The sequence below is a fragment of the Emydura macquarii genome, unplaced genomic scaffold (genome assembly GCF_026122565.2).
Source record: "Emydura macquarii macquarii isolate MOO-44397 ecotype Brisbane River unplaced genomic scaffold, CSIRO-AGI_Emac_v2 contig_1253, whole genome shotgun sequence".
Classification (NCBI taxonomy): Eukaryota; Metazoa; Chordata; order Testudines; family Chelidae; genus Emydura; species Emydura macquarii.
This window is the reverse complement of record NW_027131390.1, coordinates 74,960,346-74,983,887: the sequence shown is the minus strand read 5'-3', so window position 1 is coordinate 74,983,887 and position 23,542 is coordinate 74,960,346. Positions and strand designations below refer to the sequence as shown.

Genomic DNA, 23,542 nt, shown 5'->3' with positions numbered 1-23,542 from the left:
ACCAGCCAATCACTATGGCCTGATGGCGGGATCACGTGGTGTTCTCCTCACACAGGTGGGAACTTGTGAGGTATGAGCAGGCACAAGCGGCCCACCAGAGATGATAGCAGTGTTCCCCAGGGCCATCTATGGGGGGCTGCGGGCTTGGGGCAGATCACACTGGGCTGCCTGCCTCCCAGCTGGGACCGAGCGGGAAGCAGGCAGCTGCCACCTGGCTTCCCCAGAAGTTGGCAGCTGCCATTTGTCTCCCTTCACTGGGTTTTTCACTGTGTACCCCCTGCCTGTGTCTTGCGTACCCCCAGAGGTTCAACAGGTTGAGAAACTATGGCTTGCACAGAGCTCTTCTTCAGGTCTGGGAAATGTACTGGTACTCCAGACTGTCACAGTTAAATAAAGGTGGAACAGATTGTTAAACACAAGGAGTTAACACATGTTGCAAGAGACCATTCAAGGTGAAGTGGGAAGTTAACACCTCTGCAGTCCTAGGACAAGGAGAGTTAGTGGGTTACAGCTGTTGTTGTAATGAGCCATAAATCCAGTGTCTTTATTGAGTCCATGGTTTTTAGTGTCTAACAAAGTTATGAATGTAAGTTCCCAGGCTCATCTTTTGAAGGTGTTTTGTGTAGGTTTCCTTGGAGGACAAGGATGTGTCCTGGTCAGTGGGGAGCATGGCAAGGCTGGGGGGTTTGTTTGAAGGCCAGAAGAGAGGGTTCAAGAAAGATTTAAGGATGTGATTCCCATTGAGCATCAGTTATAGTTGTTTAATAATACCCCCATGTGGATTCCAGTGTGAGGTGGAAGGTTACTGCCTGGGGATGTGCTGTCGGTTTTTTTTTTCCTGTATTGAAACCGGTTCTTTTGGGGTATTTGAGTGTCCTTGTTTGATGAACGTGGTTTTAAGAGTATTAAGGCATGTATCATGTTCTTTTTCCTTGGAACATATTCTGTGGCATCTGAGAACCTGACTGTAGATTAGATTTCATAGTGCGTTTGGAGTGGTTACTGGATTTGTGAACGTAAGTATGGTGATGCATGTTTTTTTTATATAGTTGTCTGTAGGGTTCCATTGTTGAAGCTGATCATGGTGTCCAGGAAGTTGATGATGGTGTGGGAGTGTTCTGGAGAGAGTATAATGGAGAGGTGGTGATTGGAAGTTGTGGTGGAAATCTGTGTTGAGGTATAGGTTGTCTCTTCCAGAGGATGAAAATATCATTGATGTTCCTAAGGTATATCATTGGTTCATGGTGCATTTGTCAAGAAATTCTTCTTTAAGGTGGCCAAAGAAGAGGTTGGCATACTGAGGACCCATCCTAGTACCCATGGCTGTTCTCATGGTTTGGACAAAGTGTTTGTTGCTGAATGTAAAATTTTTATCAGTGAGGATGAAATGGATGAGGTTAGCGATGTATTTGGGGGGTGGATATCTGAATATTATCCATTGTCTTATAGATATTTGAGGCAGGCAGCAACAAACACCGTCCTGGTGAGGGAGGTTGGTGTGTAGGGAGGTAACATCCACAATGACAACTGGGATGACTGTCAACAAGGCCCACTGACAACTCTCTTACACCACTTACTATAAAGAACTCGAAGATCCCATACAACGATTCACCCATGTGTAACCCCTGCTTACTCTGAGTGGCACTTTGTCCCCCTCTAGTGGTGGGTAGGCCAACTAGAGATTGATTAGTCTGCTATGGCCTTGGCTAAGAGAGATGTCTTTTAGCTCAGGCAGTAGAGCAGGGTAGTAAATAGGTGGACTGTGGGCCAAATTTGGACCACCAGACAGTTTAGGACAGACCCCAAATCTTTGTATTTACTTATTATTGATGGGGTGTTTTTTTAATTATTTCCTCTGGGGTCTGGCTCTTGACTTCCCTTGACCAAGAAATTTGGACCTTGACAAAAAATAACTGACTAGTCCTGCAGTAGGGGCTCATACATTTAGCTCCAGAGGTCCCAGGTTAGATCTCCACTGTTGACGCCACTGTGTGGGTCAGCATTACAAGTGGTGGCCTGTACGGGAATTTCAGGCAAATAAACTGGTTAGTCTCTGAAGCTCAGGGATGCTCTTTCCTGCCCAGGAGGGGACATGTAAACCCTGCTTGCTTGGAATGGCACTTTAGTCTCCCTGGAGTGGTGGCTAGGCCAGTTATAGATTGATGAACCTGCTTCAGCCCTGGCTAACAGGCAGTAGAAGCTCATGCATTTAGCTTCAGAGGTCCCAGGTTTGATCCCTGTATGGACCCACCACTTGTTACCCTGACCCCACATGGGTGTTGGCAGCAATAATCAAACCTGGGACCTCTGGAGCGAAATGCATGAGCCTCTACTGTATGCACTAGAAGACACGTCTGTCTTAGCCAAGGCTGTAGCAGGTTCATCAAAGCTGGTCTAGCCACCACTAGAGGGGGACAAAGTGCCACTCTGAACAAGCAGGGGTTACCAAGAATTTAAGGATATCATCAGATCTTTCCCCAAACAACTCCAAGAGAAACTCTACAAACTCATTCCCCATGAACCCACCACAGGGACCTTCTACACCGCTGCAATGATCAATACCCCCCATAACACACCTTTCAAGATCCATGGGTTACCCATACCTGTCCCAACGTGGTTTATCTCATCCAGTGCACTAAATGCCCCAATAACAACTATGTGGGTGAAACAAGACAATCACTATGTTCTCGAATGAACTCACAGAAAACTGATAAAAGACAAAAACGCCATCTCACCCATGGGTGAACACTTTTCACAAAACAGTCACTCCACATTGACCTCTTTGTCCTCATCCTGGGACCAGTATGGCTACAACAACACTGCAGACAACATATATACAGTACAGTGCCCACCTGCCCCAAAGAGTTCATAGATAAGGCTGCGAGTCTTTCATGGAGGGTGTGGAAATCACAAATTCCATGACTTTCTGTGAGCTCCGTGACTTCCACAGCTGCAGCAGCCAGTGCGGCTAACCTCAGCATCCAGTGTGGCTGCTCCAGTGGTGGCTGACATAGCTGGCCTTGGGGACTACCTGAGAAGTGGTTCTGGGGATGGCCCCAGGGAGTGCTGGAGTAGTAGTGGTCCTGGGAGTGGCCTGAACAGTGGCTGGAGTAGCAGCCCTTGAGTGGCTCCTGAAGCCGTTGGATAGCGGTTAAGTCATGGACAGGTCATGGGCATGAATTTTTGTTTATTGCCTGTGACCTATCCATGACTGTTACTAAAGAATACCTGTGACTAAATCATAGCCTTACTCATAGGCTAAAATAAACAAGACAGAGTGAGGAAAAAGGAATTATCCCCATTTTTCTGACAAGGAATTGAGGCATAAAGGGTCTAACATAACTTCTTGTTGGTCATACAAGAAGTCTGTGGCACAGTCAGTCTCCAGAGTCCTACACCAATGTCTTAACCACAAAACTACTCTTCCCTTAAATTAGTCATTGATGTTAAATAGATGGTGAAAACTCCTGAATAAACAAAAAAAAAGAGTTCTTAAACAGCCTGATTAAAAATGTCTGCCACTCTCAGTTACTGAACTGTCACTTTCTTGATTCGTGTCATTTCTCTAGTTCTCCAGTCACTGTAGAGACTTCCAAGATGGAGGAGGTTAGAATTCCTAATGGAAAAAAAAAAGTGGGAGAGGGGCAGAGTTAATGTAATTAAAATAATAAAAACCAGGCCTTCTGTATACCCTATAAAGAAGGGAAAAAATGACACTAGCCCCTATGCTTTTTTTTCCTTTACAATGTTCCTCCTCCTCCAGCTGAGAGTTAATGGTTTGACTTCAAGGCTTGCCTCTAATGACACTGTAACAGAATATTCCTATGAACTCTAGTATGTTCATCACATACTTGTCTTAACCTTAACATTTTCTTCATCTAAATTATCTTGCAGTGGTAGTATGCATAGATCAGATTCCTATATGCCCGAAAAGAAAAAAAATTGTTTACTTTACTTAAGCTACCATACACTGTGGAGCTACAGTATGTAATACTAAAAGATACAGCATATATGAAATGGTTAGTTATGGTCACATCTAATAATAGTTAGGCAGCTGGAAAACAGGTTGATTTCTTCAGGATGTCCATATCTATATATACCAAAAAGGCATGGAAACTTGCTCACTCGAACTACTCTTTTGAAAATGTATTATTCCTCCTGTTAGCTAAAATTAGGTGGGAAAATAAAGCAGCTACAAACTATAATTTCTTCAAATTATATTTTAAAAGAAAATCCCTTACCAGTGCTTACATTTTACATCATTAAAATTGAAAAAATAAAAGTCTAATATACTCTTCACCATTTGTTGTTTTACTTTCTGATAGAGATTGGCCCAACTTGTTCAGATCAAGATCTGAACTCCTCAAAATTCGTTTTTTGCCCATTTTTACTACATCCCTCACTCGATTTGAAACTAGATCACTCAGTTTCATTTTTTTCATTCTTCTAACCTAGTACAATGATGTTTGTGTTTCCAGCATTACTGTGCCATATTTAAATGAACAAAAAACTGTTTTTGCTGACCTTTAAACAAAAGTAAGATGAGTTTAAAGTACGATGAGTCTGCCCCGTCAAACAGAGACCAGCTTTCTGCATTTTGATAGTATTTTCATTTGACTCTAGCCTTTATACTGAATTTCATTCCTTAGTTCTGAAGTTACTTGTAACAGACATAGGCAAAAATACCACAATATGTGTGCCAGCAGAGTTGTAATAACTACATCATATACATTGTGTAGCTCTGGAAAACTGGTTAATTCGAACAAAATTCGAAGTTCTTCATGTGCACTCTTAAGGCTGATAGAGGCAAAAAACAAACAAGAAGACCAGCATTCTGATTTGGATTTGATAAGGGTGAAGTCTGTGAAGTTTTTATCTTTAAATGGTGGAATTGCAATGCTGTTGCCACACATTCTGTGTAAAATCTGGCCACAGCGGAAGTAGAACAGAAAAAAGTTTCCTTCTAATTTTAGATCCTAGGTTTTAGATATGAGAATTAAATTTTCTTCCTTCACTGTGTAAAATTCAAAAGATTTGGATTTGAGGTTATGGTTTTAGACTATTTGAACCAAGAGCAAATGAAAACAAAAGCTCACAGTTTTCAGCATGAGTAGTGTTTAAAAGTTACAATTTTGCTGTTCCAACACAAACTAGATACCCTTTTAAAAACAACCAATGTTATTTCACATGGTCTGCAACTACAGAGGATGTTTGTTTATATTAAAACTGTTTCTAGAACCAATAGCTGCAGGTAATTTTCACAATTGTCAGTTTGTCTACTGAAGTACAAAAAAATTCAAATGAACACATTTTCATAGCATTTAGAAATTGTTTTAAAATATTGTAAAGAGTAGATTCCATTGCTTATTTGTTTTCTCATGCCACTACTGGATGGTGAGATCTCTAGGTTTTAAATTTTTTTGGTAGTTGTAGGCTTTTGCAATTAAAATGAAGAGTTTGTGGCTAACTTGTGCATCTGACCCAAATGTTTTATTACATACATGAGAAAGTTACTGAAAGTATACAAGGAGTTGTCTATGTTGTGTACAGTCTTTGTTTTACAGTTATGGCATGATGTAGAAAGAAACTGGCTAAAGTAGTGTTTTAATTTCATTTTTTAGATTTTAGTTACACATGTCTGGCAGGATCCCTGACCACTACTGTTACCTGGTGGCGCCTATATTTCATCAAGCAGTCTACCTGGACCTAGGCCCAGGTGAACTGTTGTAACTGATGAACATGATCCCCTCTGTTAAGGAATCCAAGACCTATAGTACCAGAATTCCCAAGGGAGCTGAAAGAAAACTCTTCAAGCTTTGACTCTTGCTTTTATTATTTTATTTGCTGCTGTTACATGGTATCGTGTTATACCCATGGGCTAGTGTTCATGACCACTAGTGAAACCTCTTTTTGGTTTTTTTGGTAATTAAGGAAAAAAGGATTTTTGAAAAAATAGAATAAATCCTAAACAGTTAATAGTTCATTTAGTGAAAGAAGTTACTTTAACATCTCTTGATTACTGCTTACAAAAAAGTGACAAGTTATTAAACAAGATAATAAATAAAAAAAAATGTTGCTTGTAACTATAGTGTTATCCTGCTGAACTCTGATAACATTGCTACTGTTGCTTATACTAACAGAATTTAACAGGTAGACACAACTACATTCATTTTGTTCTTACATGTTTTATTTATCTAGTGTAGTTTATATTCTCTTTAGAATGGTATACTATTTAGACATTATATAAATATATTATTATTATTATTAGCTGCTTAATTTTATCTTGGTGGATCTTTCATTAGAAAATATTTTAAAACTTGTTTTTATGATTGCGGGGTGTTAGCATTCAGTATAATTAACTTAATTGCATTTCCTGTTTGATTTATTTTTAGTTTGCTTCTACATGCCTTCATTTTCATCTGGGGCTGCCAGTTTGTCATACATATATAAGAAAAATATGGATTTGGTATGACAGAGGCAGAAGCCATAAGATTTTGTTTAAAAATTAGCCATAATTACCACCTCAGGTCCATACTCCTTTAAAACAAAATAAAAGCCACTTTTGTTTTAGAGATGTTTCACAACTGTTTGCATGCTCAGCAGCTGCCTTTTCCTGTTGTTTAGGGCTCTGTCTCCTTGCTGGCGTTGTTTTTTTTTTTTAATTTTAAGTTTTAGAGTGCCATATGAAGTGGCCTCTTTTCCCCTCCATCAGCTGTTCTGTCCAGGTGAGCTAGGCAGCCATTCACAACACACGCATTACTATTTCTGCGTGTGACACTTCCTGGGGATGCCCAGGTTTTGAGAGGCACCTTACTACCACTTTTCTTTAGTGTGAAGAACCCTTGTCTGTGCCCACTATGGGCCAGCTTCCTGACTCCACCAACTACTGGCAACACAAGCACTCCAATGGCCAGTCAGTCTCTCTCTCTGTATCTGTCTGTCTGTCTGCAGGTTAGTGGTAGGCACACAACAACCCCTGAGTCCTTTGAGACTCTCCCTGCAATGTCCAGCCTCTGATACCTTGGACCACAGCTTGGCTTAACGTAAATGCACAGCACTTATATTTGTTTTCACTATAAACAAATCTAAGTTTACTTAACAAAGAAAAAGAATTGAAATTATCCAAAGCAGAAATATTGCAAACAAAGAGTTACATATAAAATAAAATCATAACATATACATTAGAGTCCAAACTTAAGAGGACATTATTATGTCATAAAAGCGAAATCTCACCCCAAGTCCTTCCAGTGTATTACAGCCATGCATGGCTGGGATGTTCCGTTTATGAATCAAGCCCACTGCCAATGACTAACAAACGTTTTGGAGAAAATTTTAACACCCACCTCCCCACCCCTTCAAGCGGATCTGTCATGATATTCTTAATATTTCTGAAGTTAAAAACAAGACTTTTGGATAACCACAAAGAAATGAAAGAAGATATAATCCCATTTTAAAAAATATCCTTTGGAGGTAAACAATAACGGAGAGTTGTTATGGCTGCTAAATAAAGGTAGAGCCATGTTCATCTCAAAATTGTTGATAATTATGAGAGTTTTGAGCTATTAAACTGAAGTTGTTATATTACTTGTACTGTTGTAGTCCCTAGAGGTTCCTCTTAGATTGGGACCCTATAGCACTAAACACTATAAAAACATATAGTTCCTGCCCTGAAGATCTTATATTCTGTATAAACAGGCAGACAAAGCATGGCAAGGAAAATGGAGGCACAGAAAGAAGAACTAATATGACCGCAGGCACATAGCAGTTCAGGGGCAGAGCTTGAAGTAGAAACCAGCTCTCCCAAGTTCTTTTCCAGCACCTTGTCTATTGAACTACCCTACTTCTTTTCAGAAATTAAGGGATATCTTGTTATCCTGCCCAGCATCCTCTTCTCAATAGGACAGATTTTCCTTTCCACTGATGTGTATGTGTGAAAGGCTAGATCTGAGCACAGGGCTAGAAGCTGAAAATCCTTGGATTCTGATCCTGACTCTGACAGTGCGTGGCATTGGACAGTTCACTTAATCTCTGTCTGTTTCTCCACCTACAAATGGAGATGATTACCTATTTCACCAATGTACTGTGAAGGTTAATTAGTTGTTTGTAAAGTACTTTGAAGATGAAAAGTGCTATAAAAATGCTAAGTAGTAATATTGTGTGAGTTCTTCTTGAGTGCATAATCGCTGTTTGCCTGCACAATATTTAAAGCAATTTGTAACACCCCAAGTATGAAAGGCACTGTATGAAATCAAAGTCTAATTTTTCTCTTGTCATTTACAAAAGTTCTGTTTCATATTTTGTGTCCAGGAGTTTTTAACATGAAATTTAGTCCATATCTGATTGGATGCTTCCTCCAATCCTCCCTTTCCTTCACTGTCTCTCCTCTTTGGCTTAAAAAATCTGAACTTCATAAGTTTTTAAAATTGAACAATAGGAACTCTTTTTCAAAATGGTAAAAGTTAGATCATCCTATGACAGGGATCTATTTTCATTCAGTTCCCTTCTCTCTCGTTTTTTCCTTTCTAACCACTTTCAAATGTTTCATCTCCTTCCTTTCTGCCAAAAGCCTTGTCCATGCTTTGGCCATCCCTTGTTTTAACTACTATAATTTTTCCAATCCTGATGGCCCAGCTCATCTTCAGTCCATCTAAAAAGCTGCTACTAAAATCCTCTTCCTCTCGTCACTTTTATCATATCTGTTCACCGGCTCTCTCCTCACCTTCCATGTTTATCATTATGGCAGTGCCTAAAAGCCAACCAAGCTCAAGGCCCCATTGTGTCAGGCCCTGTACAAACACAGTAGCAAACCATCCCTTCCCCAGAGAGCTTGCAGTCTAACCAGACAAGACAGACACAATGTGGAGGAAGGGGTAGAACGCAGCAGCAGAGTCAACAATGTGATAGTGGTAACTGTCCTGTTAGCGCCACAATTTGTTTGGTGGGATGGGCAGACTTAAGAGGGGATCAGCTAAATGGAAAGAAAACGGAGGGAAAAGAGGGCAAGAGGGACAAATATATGGAGGGGAGCCAAGGTGAAGAGATGATGAGGGAGGATTGGAGGAAGCAGCCAATCAGCACACAGCAGAGAAAGTCAGAGAAGTTTCTACAGTTTTGACTGGAATGTCCAAATGTGAAAAAGAAAGCAGCCAAAGCGGGGACCTGTTCCTGTTGATGGAGTCTGGCTTGGTCCTCTCTGCCCCTTTCCCCTAAAGTCATGTGGGGGTGGGAGCACCACTTGGATCCTAATGCCTCTAGAATGTGTGTGTAGGGAGTCTCCCCAGCACAGTTCTGGGTCCAGGAGATGTGGCGCATCTGTTCACTGTCGTCTTGTCACCTTCCATATTACCTCCCTCCTTCTGTCTCATACTGTTTGCCCCACCCAAACCTCCCTTTTATCCTTCTTCCATTCTTGCTTTTCTGTCTTCTTCCTTGATGCATCCTGTCCAAAGCCTTAAGGACCACCTTTGGTTCGTTAGAATCCCCCCTTGAGACCCAGTTCTTTTGGAAATCCTGCCGATAGTAATCCATCCATGAAGCAAACCATACAAAAAACTTCAAACCAAAAGCAACACTGCACCACTTTGAGACTGGACCTTCTGGTCCTCAATCACTTTTATGTATCTGCCCTGTATGGTCTGTCCAATTTAAATTGTAAACTCCTCAGTTTAGGGACCTCATCTTGCAAATTCTTGTTTGTATAAGTGTGTCTTTACAGGATCAGAATATAAGTATAAAGAAACTCAACGAAACAAATGCTCCAATTCTGTAAAAACATGTTTACATTTACTCATGTGAGTAGTACCACTGACTTCAATAATGGTACTTCTGAGCAAAGTTGTGCACTTGCATAAGTTTTTTTTTCAGGAGTGGGGGTGGGTGGAATGGAAGGCAGCATCTCTGCCGAACAGAGTTAAGGTTCTTCGGATTTTTACACAAACAAAAAATTTCAGTCTGTGGCTGTGTTACTAGTATGTATTAAGCAGTGTCAAAATTGTTTGTTTAACTTAGTTGTTTCCAGTTTTTAATGTTGGTTTTAGATGAACTATGTGCAAGAGTAACCATCTTTGGAGTAACACTTACCAATCTTAACCGTTACTTAATGAAGCTTCATTGTTTTGTAGTTTTTGTAGTAGTAGTAGTGTTTCTTGGGAGATGTGTAGACATAAAATTAATAAAATAGAGTCTAGGCATGTGAGAAAATTAAAATTTTTTTTGATAGTACTGCTTATTAAACATGTGATTTAAGATGTGAAAAAAATCACTATAAATATTTTACATGGTGTGATGGGACACACTTGCCCCGCACTGGTTCTTCAAGGGTTAACTCTACCCCATGGGCCGAGGAGGCCATGCCCCCTCAATCCTACAGGGCATGCTCCAGCTGGAGACTGTATGCAAGAAGGAGCCAAGCAGCTCAGTCAAGACTGGCTGCTGAAGGGGAGGACGCAGACTGCTGGCTCTCTCCAGGGAGCTGCGACAGGCTCTGAACCCAGCGTTAATGCATGCAGAGCCCCAGATGGATTCCAGGATGTCTGAAGGACCGAGTGCCAGCCAGGAGCTGCACCCATTGAGGACCTTGGGGGCCCCAGGGAATCGTGAATCTTCACCATAGAAGACAGGGTAGGAATTAACCCAGGGGACTTAAATGCTGCTATACTGGGGGAATCGGGGAACTGGTCAGTGTGTTTTCGGAGGATCCCAGCTGACTTAGTGGTAAGTGCCACTGCCACTGCCACTGCCACTGCCTTGGGCTGAGGCTTGAAGGAACTGGGAGGGCCCAAGTTCCCCTCCCTTGGGTGCCACACCCCTAGGTGGCACCTCTCTTTCCCAATGTGCCAATAGGCCACATTATCCCACAGAAGTGGGTGACTTTATTGACTCCATCCATTAGGTCACGCTGCCCTGACCAAAAAAACTGCTTTATTTACTCCGGGCCTTAGGCCTTGCTGCCCTGCGAGCCAGGCCCATCCCACTGACTCTGGCCACTAGGCCTTGCTGCCCTGCAAGCCAGGCCCATCCCACTGACTCTGGCCACTAGGCCTTGCTGCCCTGCGAGCCAGGCCCATCCCACTGACTCTGGCCACTAGGCCTTTTTACCTTGCACACCAGGGCCAACATATTGCCTGGCCATTGGGCCACACCACCCTGAGGGAAGTGGCATCCATATTGACTCTGGCCATTAGGCCATACAGTTCTGAGAGAGAGAACAACCACACTGACTTTGGCCTTTAAGCTGCACCCTCTGAGGTTAAGGAGGTTGGGGCACACAGCTGTGGGACTATAGCAACCCCAGCCTGCCCCAAATGGGGACAGAGAAGCTTGCCCTGCAACACATGGAAAAAGAGAAAAATGGAAATTTTCTTTGCTTGTTTTGGCAGATGATAAATTCCCAATAAATTCTGTATTTATAGCCGTTCTCTGTCTCTTTCCAAACTGGTATTCTTCTTTTGTTGTTTTCCAATCTTGTGGCAAACTAATCCTGCAACATACAGATTGACAAGATCTTTTGGAATGTTTTGGAAATAGTATTGTTCACTGCTTCTTGATTTATAAGATGAAAAACCTTTCACTTCAAATATTACTTAAAAGAATCTTAAATTTCCACATTAAATATCCTTATATATTTTCTTTGTATTTAAATTGGTCACATTTTTTAAAAAGTGGTATTAAAATGTTATTTCAAGACACTATGATCCAGACAGGACTACCACAAAACATTCTGGAGTATTTAAGTTGATTAGAGAGACAAGTTGGCTTAGGTCCAATTTCCCTGAAGAAGAGCTCTGTGTAAACTTGAAAGTCTGTCTCTTTCACCAACAGAGGTTGGTCCAGTAAAAGATATTATCTCACCCACCTTGTCTCTTTATTATCCTGGGACCAACACAGCTACAATTCAACTGCAAACAATAATTTGTTGATAATATTTATGGCATATCAATCTTTCTCTAATGGAATTCATTGCATATGTGGTACCTAAACTGAAGAGTGTAAGTGTGCTTGTGTAAATAGTGGAAAATTTGCATTGCTTAGTGTTTAAAAGTGTAAAATCCAATGAAAATGCCACTGCATTGAGAAATATAATGGTGACAAATGCTAACATGGCTATATTTCCCTGGCCTTATTCCTGCTGTTCAGTTCTAAATTTGCTGATGGGCAGAGTTCAAATTGGGGATGGGGTGGAAAAAAGTGATGATACTCTCCCAAGCTTTGCCCATGTGAGTCATAAAAATGAGATGCTGTTCACAGTGGATTGTGCAGATGCTCCCAATCTGATCATGTTGTCACTTGGGTCTGCTTCACTGAAGCTTCAATATGGCCATAGGCTCTGCTTGGCTCTTTCTTGATTTGGGGATTGGAAGTGGTTGTATCTTGCAAATGCCTTCCACTTTCGGCACTAAAATGAGATGTTACTCACAGTAAATTGTCCAGACCTATGGTCCCACCCACTCCTTTCTTACATGAGGAATTAAATAGTTAATAATAGTGGTATTTAAATCATCAGTGGGTGTGGCAGTTCCTATGTCTCAAAGATGGGTAGAGTCAGCAATGTGCCAGTATGGCATATGAGGGTATATTGACAGTTTTCAAGCCCTCTCTGGTGATAAGTTTCAACAGGGACAATCAAGACCCAAGATTCACTCCATAGTTGTTGTGGGTTTTTCCCCCAAAGTGCCTCATCTGTGAGAAGTATATCTTGTGCATGTGTGTCTACAGAAGTGTATAAGGTCCCAATCCTGCAATGAAATGTACATAGGCAGACACTTGCACCCCGTGGAGCCGCACTGAAGTTGATGGGACTTCATATACATGGGAGGGTCCAGTAGCATCCATCACATTGTAGGATTGAGGTGTAAATGTGTGAAATTTGGAGTTCTGAAACAGTTGTTCTGCTGAGAAAATGTGGGCTGAAGTTTTATGACCACTGCCATTATTTTGAATGGTTACAGCCTGTAAAACCCAGGCAACTTTTGATAGTCTGGCATTTGAAACTCATTGCACAACAGAACCCAACCCACGATTCTACAATAACAATGTACAAACATCAGTTGCTCCAGTTACAAAGTTAGAGGTGGGTAGAAAGTAAGATTTATCATGGGAATCTGAGAATAACTGTATTCTCTACCAGGCCTCCACAATATATGCAGATCACTCTCATTGCTCCTTCTTGCCTCTTCTTTGCAGTGGTTTAGATGTGTTAACTTCACACTGCTCACAACTAAAATGTATATGTAAACATGATAATTTACTGAGTTAACTGATTTTTTTTTATTATTGTGGTGTCTTTAAGGGAGTTTGGAGACTTGCCAACCTTCAGGATTCAAGTATGGGCTTTACCAGTACAATTAATTTTTGTATAGCATCCTTTGTACTTTGGATTGCCACACTCCTTACACAGAGAGTTAATCGAAAATGCCAGGGAAAAGTCTTTCAAGAAATGACTTCCAGATAGCAGATGTCTAGTTCCAAAAATTTTGGTGGGCATAAATGTTACAAAAAATCTGTTTGGTCCTCCAACTGTGGAAAGTTGTGAGACCAAGAATACTAGCTCTCCATAAGCCGTAGTCTGTAGCTCTCCATTCATTTTTGTTTTATGCTGTTTAAATAGGTGCAAGGACATGATGAAACCTATTCAGATAATTGCATAAGTGTTTAATGTAGGACTTCAAGTGATTTTTTTCAGTTTAAATAAATGTTAGTAATATTGCTGTTGCATCTACTATCACCATTAAAAAACTGGTAGATGTGAGTTTCAAGACCTGGGGGCATAACTTTATTAAAGTATATACAAAAGGACAACTTTAATAAAGCCTAAAGGAAGGTTCTAAACTGTTCTTAGTCTTGCTATCACAATTAAGATCACTGCAAAGTAAACAACCAATCACTGTAAATTGCTAACTCAAGTAGTATGAATAGTGGTCCTCTGCTACAGCTCTTGTGTCAAGCATTAAGGTCTCTAATAGGACAAGCCTTGAACCTGTGCCTGTGACCTTGCTTGGTTCCCCACTTCTATATGGTCTCCCATTCCAAAAACAATACCCTAGTGTGGAAATGGGGTTAGGACAATCTGTTTCCCTCCACACTGTCAGCAAACACAGCTGTGATTCTCCTCCATTCCTGGTGGGTAATCAAAAACTTCTCACCAACCACAGATATCCACAAAAGATATAATCACTCCCAGTGTCTTTATAAATGCAGCCCATTCGCTAAAAATATCTGGCCAGATATAGCGCATCTGATAATGTTTAATACCACAACCCTTTCTCCTGATACAAAAATGTGTGTAGTATTTTATATATTGGACTTGCATATGATCTGAACAGTGTTGGAAGGTGTGAGATTCCAGGGTCCAGATCAGTGAGGGGGGGTGTAACCCCTGCCCTGAAGTCTTGGCTGCCTCACAATGCTTCGCCATTGTGGCTCCCAACCTGGACTCCTCACAAATAACATGCAGGTCCCTCCCTGTGTGTCTGTGTGTAGCCACAGTCTAGCAATTCTGGCTCCAGCATCCTGTCAGCAAACACGAGCCACAGTCTCTGGCTTCCACCAGCCATGGTTACCACATGCTGGTTGATCCCAACTGACCCCCAACTCCAGATTTTCCTTTAAAAAATGTGTATTCTGTACTGCACTGTCCAGCTGTCTCCTTGACAATTCAGATAACAAAGATCTGTTGTCCCTGTAAGGGAACAATATACAACAACTTGCCACCTTAAAGGGAGAGATCTACACAGTTCACAACACTGGATTAATTTTGATTAAAGAACAAAGAGAAGTTTATTTAATTACAGAGAGAGAGATTTTGAGTACAAGTATTAAGGCATTAAAATAAAAAATGGTTACAAGAAGAATAAAGATAAAACACTTGGTGCAAGGTAAAATTCTTACCATGTTTTCTGACAGCATTACTGACAAATTTTCAGGTCAGGTCCCTGCCAAAGTTAAAGAGAAGGATTCTCTTGTCTTCTAAGGTTCAAGAGATAGGGAGAGAGAACTTTGTGGGCGGGTTCTTGCCCCTCACTTTTACAGTTCAATCACCCTTTGAAAATCATCTTCCTGAGAGTGACCCTCTAGGTAAAGTTCTTTCCAGCTGAGAACAAGGAGACATGGAGTCTGGTGGGGGGAGGCTTGCTCAGATGCAGATCTGTTTGTTCGTGCCCTACTTCCTTGCCAAAGAATGGCCACTTTTGATAGGTAATAGCCCATCAGCTTTGATGACACCTGGCTGGGGCATCAGCTTGTCCATTGTCTTTGAGAAATGGGTTACTTATCTGGTAAACACACTTAAGTTATGATTTCAGCTTATGTTTATAACTTTACATATAATGTTGCTATATATATTTCACCATGATATTATTGACCAGTGAGATATTAGTTTTCGAATGGTACCTTACAAGGCAAATTTTGTACATGGATTATTACAATAATACGTAGGATGTGCATATAGGGGTATATTCCATCACAGAAGGGCAGGGTTATAGTGAATAATTCCTTGTTGATCTTATGTTCTCATGTTATCCACACATGCATAGATGAATAATATACCTTATTACTTGTGGATGTAAAATATATGCCCTTTCCATATGCACTCAAATGAAAACTCAACTGGCTACAAAATGTTATCTCACAATTAACATCTGCAAGTGTTGTCCACATATTCAACTTATTCATATGCAAAAATATCATGTGGGAGGAGACTTGATTACATCAGTCCCACCTCTAGTTCTAAAGAGCCACAACTTTCATTTACTCCAAATGATTTGATTTAAGACCTGTGGCTGCCCATATTTCCTCCATTGTGAATGTTGATCCTAATGCACACCCTAATGCTGTCAGTTGAACCAGATACATGCAGCGCTGAGGCCCATCTGCAATCTCAGGTGTCTGTTCACACTGTCTGTGTCTCTAGTGGTCAATGCTGAACAAATCCACATATGAGGAGACTTAGAACCCAGAAGCCTATAACAAAAAGTGTGTGTGGTATATCCTCAATTTCTTATGAACTAGTGCCCAGCATTGCAGTAGAGGCAGCTGTGTTTATCAATGAATGTGTGCCATATTCTTTAGTTGGGAGGCTAATGAAAAACTATCATTTTCTTCAGAACAGCATCTGATTAATTCCTCCTTAGAAGCTTGCTGCATCGATTGGAAAGACTGGCCCAGATCCCGCTCAGCTAAGAGAAAGTGAGACCCTGGTGGCTTTATGGTGGCACAGTACCCGACCTACAGAGCAGTCTGGGATCCCATCCCTGTTTGGTCTGTTTTGGAAGATCAGATGGGGAGGATGATAGCACCTGTGTGGTGGTGATCACTGATGGCCCAGTCAGGTGCACTATGGCTAGAGTTTGAGACCACTGTTGCATAAAAGGCCTCCAGGAAAGGTGAAGGTGTCTCGGAGTGGTAGGTGGCCTGTTCTGTCTTATAAGAGCATCTGCTTCCATGTTTTTGGATGAGGAAGGGCTAGAATGAGTCCTACTTAAACATATGGCTCTTACCCAACTTTGAAGTGTCCTATCTAATAGAAAATCCCTATGTGGGTATTGTGAATCTGTCAAGTCTGTAGAAAGAAAAGTGTCTGCTAGAAGAGTCAACGTTTTGGATTGGGGAGTCCTCGTCTACCAGCACAACTGGACTGGGCAAACAGTTATTCATGAGCAAGCTTATAACTTGGTTTCAACAGTACAAAATTTAAGAGTCTCATACAGTGACTCATAAGTTTTTAGAACAAAAGATATTTTGATTAGTCAGCTATCTTTCACTCCCAATGGGCCCAGATGAACTATGGCACCACGGAAGGCCCTCTGCTGACTCCTGGCATCAAGGCTTGAAATTTGTTCACCTGAAAAGTACTGGCAGTGCTGCTGTTAACCCCATGAATAATATGCATCAGCCATAAATGTTCATGTGTATACTAGACACACGAGCTCTGGTTGGCCTGTGCCCAAGGCTAACCCCTAGAGTGGCAGTTGGTTATATGTACTCCAGTTAGGTTGTCACACCAGTGAAGTACTGTCGATCCTCTTTGTTAATGCTACCAACACAAGGAAAAACTCCAAGAAGGTGATGGTCATGACTAAACACCCAAGGCCACTATTTGGATGGCTACTGTTTTGGCATATTATATAATTTTACCCTAGAGATAAACCACCAAATCACTGCTGATGATGGCATCAAGCTGTACCTACATATCATGGACTTTCTTCATTATAGTAATGCCTCATTAATCTGAACAGGAAAATATTCCACACTTACCAAGCTCCCCTCATTTCTATGGTCATCATAATAAAATGGTGTGCCTGTGGTACGCTCCTGGTGGCTATGGACACTCCTGTGGCCGGTGGAACACTCCTGCTGGACATGGACAGGCAATGGCAAAACACCTGCACTTGGGCAACGATGCTACATGGGAAATGGAGTTATCAGAGAACTGACTCTGGCCTTTAGGGGTTGTACAGGCTAAGAGAGGAAACTAGATAATACACCACCGCATGTAGTTCAATGCACTGGAAAATTAGAGATGGTTAATGAAAGCACTGCAGTAGTTCATTTGTTGCCACGGTCCAAACCATACAAGCCAAGAACCTTGTATTGCACCTAGAATAGTGAATAGAAAACCAGTACAGCTTCTGGAGAACAGATGTGTTGTGATTCTTATCATTAACACCATTTAGCAAGCAGAGTCACACTCAGCAATAATCGAAGCCTCCAAGTGGCTTCATATGTAGAACAAGTAGAATTTATTGCAGTAATCTAGTTTGATCACATAGACATTAATGGTTATGTTGAGATCCTTTGTGTTTAAATAAGCACCAGACTACTACCAATGCCACTTGAGACTCTAGCAGCAATAGGAGATTCATAAACACCCACAGATTGCTATCCAAATGCATAAAGCATCTGCATCAACAGGAAAGATGCCATCCCTGCCTCTCTTTTTCTGTTTGGTTCCCCCTGCCTACCAAACAACACATTCATCTCATCTGGATTGAACCTTAACTAACTTACTCTCATTCAAGCCCCCCACCATCTACCAGGCATTGGGAAAGCAAAGAGACTGCATTACCCCGCATTTTGTGGGGAGGGGGGAAACGTAGAGCTGTATGTCACCTGCATATTGATGGCATTGCAGCACAAACTTTAACAGCTCACCCAGTTACTTCATATATTTGAAGACGATAAGATCATAGCACAAACCCCTTGAGAAGAGAGTCCTTTGAGCAGATGAACAATTACCTACCAGTTGATAGGGAAGAACTGAAACACTTTGATGTATCCTAGCTGGGGTCCACAGATGACTCAACATCACCTTGTCAATAGTAGCAAAGATTACTAATAGATCTTAAAAAATATCACCCTGGACACCTGTGCTTCGATTGCCTTTAAGAAGGGGTGATCCACCAGTTAGACACATGTAACATCAGATCCATGGCCATAAAATATGCACTAAAAATACTGACTAGAAAATGAAAACTAACACCAGTCTCACCATGCAACCCCCAAGAATAAAAGTTCTTTGTGTCTAATATGAATGAAAATGTATAAGAACAGCTTAACACTTGTATAAATTATAACCCTAGTGTGAGTAGGTTGGCTTGCCCCATGCTGCTAAAAACACAGTCCATAGTAGTTACAATGAATCAAAATTTACCTCCATCGTAAGGTTTGGCTTTATTCACTTAGGGAACTTGAAAAAATATATAATGCAGCCCAAGCCGCCTTCCCATGTGTGGTGGCTTCTACGGTTCCTCCATAAGGACAGCTCAGCCTACACACTAGATCTTGGTCTCCCCTTTCATTTATATGCAGGTGGAGTAAAGCACCACCTGCAACAGAGTGTCAGTAAAACTCATTTTATATCAGCAGGATCGTCGTCTTTTAACAGGTGGGATTTTCAGGCAATGCTGTTAGAAAGTAATGAGACCAAATATGCTGTCTTTGGCTCTGTGTGCACTTTCCGCCATGTAAGCACTGTTTGTGTGCCAGGAAAGCTGGCTTGTTCTCTCAATTTTTTTAAATGTTGTAAATTCTTCATTCACTGGACAGATGAAACTAATCCTTCCTTCCCCATCAATTTCCACCTTGTTTTGTACTTATGCACTTCCCCTAGCACTTAGTGGAAAATCTTCCCTTTGCACAGCAATACTACATTATTTATAAATTACAATTTTCCTTGCAATTTGCCATATATCAAAATTGGCCTTAGATGATGGTTACATAGTTTGAGAATAGAGCCTGTGGTCTTCATGCACTCTGTGAACAATTGATAATAAATGGCCTGATCCTGCTCCCATTTACTTCAATGGGAGTTTTTCTGCAGTCTGTATTCACGCAAAACATCCTTTGTGCCAAATTCACTTCTGACACAAATGGGCACAACTCCTTTGAACTCAGTGGAGTTGCATGCACTTATGCCAAGAGTGAATTTGTCCCATTAACTTCAATGGCAGTTTTTCCTGAGCAAGAACAGCAGTGTCAGACCTCTAATGTCTTATTTCTGCAGCCCTGTTCTCAGACGGCACATATGTACTGTTAGTAAACCAACTAGTGGTAGGTGTCAGTGGTAAAACAGATTTTCTAGTTTAGTTTTCAAAGCATTTTTCTTCTAGCTGTCTGAATGATTAATGTGAATAGGAAAATACTGTTGACCCATTTAAATCATGTCAGACAACATCTATTGCTCATCTGCATAATGAAATACACACTGAACATTACATCTTAAATATAGGAACCAGTGAACTACAAAATAATATTTTACTCATTTAAATTATGAAGTAAAATATAGGACATTAGTACTAATCATAGTATTAAATATTAAGCCATGCAAATTGTAATTGTCAGTGAGAAAGAACTATACATTGAAAAGGCTATTAGCATTTCAGCTATAACAGTTAATTTGCGTAGTCTTTTTTGCAAGTGTTCAGTTTAGAAAAGTATACATGTCAAAACACAATTTATAATAAAGCACTAAAATCAGAGTATTTGTTATGTATCATTTTATTATTTACTTTCAAACATTAAAGAAGGAAGTTAGAAATATTAATTTGCAGGACTAAAAATATATTGATGTGTTTTATAGCACAATGATACTAAATTGGTTCTTTACTTGAATAAAATTAAATGTAAATGGTAAATTATTAGTAATTGTGTTGAAAAATCATTTTGAACAATAGTTAGGAAACAAAGATAAGAATTGGGGCTTTTGAAAAATATTAATGTCATTAGATAGGGACATCATTTCCTGCATTTTAAAATAAATACACATTTTAAAATATTGAATTTAGGCTGTCAGGTTTCTATGGTTACCCACCTTTTCAACAGTTTTGTGAGATGTGCAAATAGGTCTATGAGTCACTTATAATTATTTGTTTTTTTGTTTGTTATATTAGTAATTCTGTGTTCAGTTTGAATCTAATACAGTTCACACCGTTTACTTTGGTTTATGTATATTTTAGTGTGTCTGATTGACAGTGATTGAGCATTTCTTATGGAGTGCTTTTATATTTTTTGTCATAAATGATGTATGTTGGTTGTGCTGAAAACGTAAACAACTTCTTCCTGTATCAGTGTTTGATAAACAGGCACTTTTATGCTAAGGAGATCTGTGTATATTTTAAGCAAGAAGGTAAGGTGAAATCTTCTATTTAAAAAAAACAACAACAACAAACAATATTTATTACACTCTTCTAAACAGGATATGTAATCCTGTCATTCAGATTCACTCAGGGAATCAAATGTCACATTTATGAATAAACGTCCTAGTAATGCAGTGAAATAATAGTGCATTTTAATGAGTAGTAGGCATAAAAATAATAGTAAGTTCTTGATTGGAACATCTTTGGTATAGTGTATCTTTCTGTAACAAAATAAGAGTTTGTCTCTCCAACCCTCACCAGCATAATTTCATAAAAACAAAATATTACATTTGCTCATATATTAGGAAGAATAGGTTGTAGAGTGTAATGGCTCAATTTTGCAATCTTTACTCAGGCAAAACTATCATTGACTCTAGTGGAAGCTTTGCCTGGGTAAGGAGCGCAGAACAAATTCATAGTTTAAAAGATAGTGAAATTAATATTATTTTAGTAGTAGATGACAGATACCCTAAAACGCTGTTCTCCATCACAGATGTGCTGAGGGATGGATGCATATAACTTACATTTGTAAAGTCTCTCAATGGGAGGCTAACCCCTATAATGTATAAATTGTGTTTTTAGATGCTTGGAGCCACTTCTTATGAAACAAGATAATACAGATAATTAACAAAACTTGACATAGAGCAGGAAACACTTACGGTTAGATTAGGTGTCATTATTTTCAAACAAGAGTAAAATTATAAGTATTTTATTGAAAGATTTCTATCAGTAGAAATTGCTAACATCATTTATACTTATCTTCATTGTTGAGATAACACTGGCTTGTGATTCAAGAATCCTTTTGTTTTAACTCCTTAGAGATTCAACTGCAGAAATGTGGAACTATATTAATATGATGACAAATTACTGTAGTGGGTGGTATCTTTTATTTGGGGAAAAGGTTATTAACTACCAACTCTCACTGCTGCAGCTTAGAGAGTCTACATAAAAAAAAAATCCATATAGTTATCATGATAGTCCACAAAATGTCTATGCAAAGCTATGCTCTTATTTTATCAATCTTTCTCATGGTTTTGTACAATGAAAGAAATGATGTGTAAAGCATTTTTGTGACTATATGGATGTAGATTTGTCCAGTTCAAGTTGAAACAAGGAATTTATAGCAAGATTTATTTTTTAACACTAACATTTAATGGTATATCAGAATAGTAATGCAGTGTATATAGGACATAAACATGTTATTTGAAAAACAGTTGTGTTCCATATAATATCTGAAATTATTTGTAACAGTAGGGTTCAATAAATGTTATAGCTGTGGCTTTGTGCATATTAACAATATTCTATATCGCGTGTAGGGAGGTGATTGTTTAAATTGTTTATTATTTTTATCAGAACCAACCTCTGTTTTTTTGTATGATGTTTTATTTAAACTTAAATACTTAATCCAAACAATGATAATTTCTCTGAGAAAATCAAAGTAGTTAATATATCAACTGTTCTTTCAAGCTGGACTAAACTCTTTAGTTATGAAATACTTATAATAGAAATCATTCTTAAGATGTATTTCAATGTGCAAGCTTGAGGAAAAATGTTTCTAGTTTTAATTTGTGCATTTTAAGATGAATGCATTTATTTTCTTCATCTTAACAGAAATGTAGTAAGTTAATAGGAATGGTTCTTTTGCTAGTTAGAAAAGTTGAAATTTGCCAGATGTCATGTGCTGATTTGGGGCCTATATTTCTTTGGAATCAACTGTGTGTGAAACTCTTAATATTGCTCTGTCCAGGTTTTTGGATGTGACTTTTTTCGTTTTGCTGCTGTTAGTGCTCTAAACAACACTTGACTTTTGTTTTCTGTCTACGTTGTTGGATTGGAGATAGAAAAACTAGTAGAAATAATATTCAGATGTAAGATTACATCCGTTGTTTTCTTAGAACCTCATTAGAATGTACAGTCTTAATAAACCCAGTTATCCCAACAGGAAAGATAAAATATTTCATTCTCAAAGAAGCTGCCTGTCTGTGTGTTGCAGACATGCTAAGAATCCTGCTTTTAAAAATAGAAGCATATGGAATCTAGTCACACTTTAATGAACAATGAAATTCCTTTGGGGTATGAATGAATGAAGGAGCCTGGATTGTAATACTCACACAGTTATACTCAGATATTGGTTTTGTATATCCTAAACCCTAGTGTGCAGTGGCGATATGCTCTGCCTATAACAGAATTTTCTCAGTGAAGCAGTAAATTTAACTTATCTTACTGGCTTTTTGGTGTGTGGGGTTTTTGTTTTGTTTTGTTTTGTTTTGTTTTTTTTAAACAACTGCTCAGGGAATTATCAATTGAAGAACTGGGGATTTTTGTCATATTGCTATTGGTTTTTAAGATGTAAAATTAGATGTTTTTCTCTCTTTCTTTACTTGTAACACACTATTAATTGCTATTGATAAAGTGTGGCACAGCGCCAGCTTCCTGAAAGAGCTATGGGGAAGGGTCATGGCTTGTCATGACCTGGGCACTAGTCCAGGCACTAGTACTTGAATGTTGTTATTATTGGGCTGGAGTACCCTCAGGCTGTCATCCTTCCTGTATGTGGAAGAGGTTCTGATATTTTATGGTTTCCCAGTTTACCTACTTCTAAAATATCTATTTTATTGGCTTTAGGTCTGGGCTCAGTGAAGAATGACAAGAACTGTGTTATCTCAGAAAAGATGGTATTGAACTATCTTAATATGAATATGTAAGATATATAAAGAAATAATAAGCAGTGTCAATACTTGTGAAAATGCTAAGTGGATTTTAATGTAATTATTTACAAATTCAAATATTATCCCAAACTCTTATTTTTGTTAGCATGCTACAAACAAGGGACCCACTCCTGCTTCCAGTGAAGCCACTGGCAAAACTTTGAATTTATTGGAAATAGTATTGGGCCCTGAAGAGAATATCCA

At 39.5% G+C, this 23,542-nt stretch overlaps 1 protein-coding gene across 6 annotated transcripts in view; it reads left to right on the top strand.

Annotated features, from left to right (window-relative positions):
- Positions 1-23,542, top strand: part of METAP1D (methionyl aminopeptidase type 1D, mitochondrial) — a 64,025-nt gene that overhangs the window by 9,755 nt on the left and 30,728 nt on the right. Inside the window, exon 1 of one of the 6 annotated variants that reach the window (XM_067549241.1) lies at positions 23,269-23,331. The exons of the other annotated variants lie outside the window; for them this stretch is intronic. Coding sequence (XP_067405342.1) covers positions 23,303-23,331 — 29 coding nt within the window. The 5' untranslated portion in view covers positions 23,269-23,302. Of the gene's footprint in view, positions 1-23,268; positions 23,332-23,542 lie in introns of those variants that run through there. 6 annotated transcript variants of the gene reach the window in all.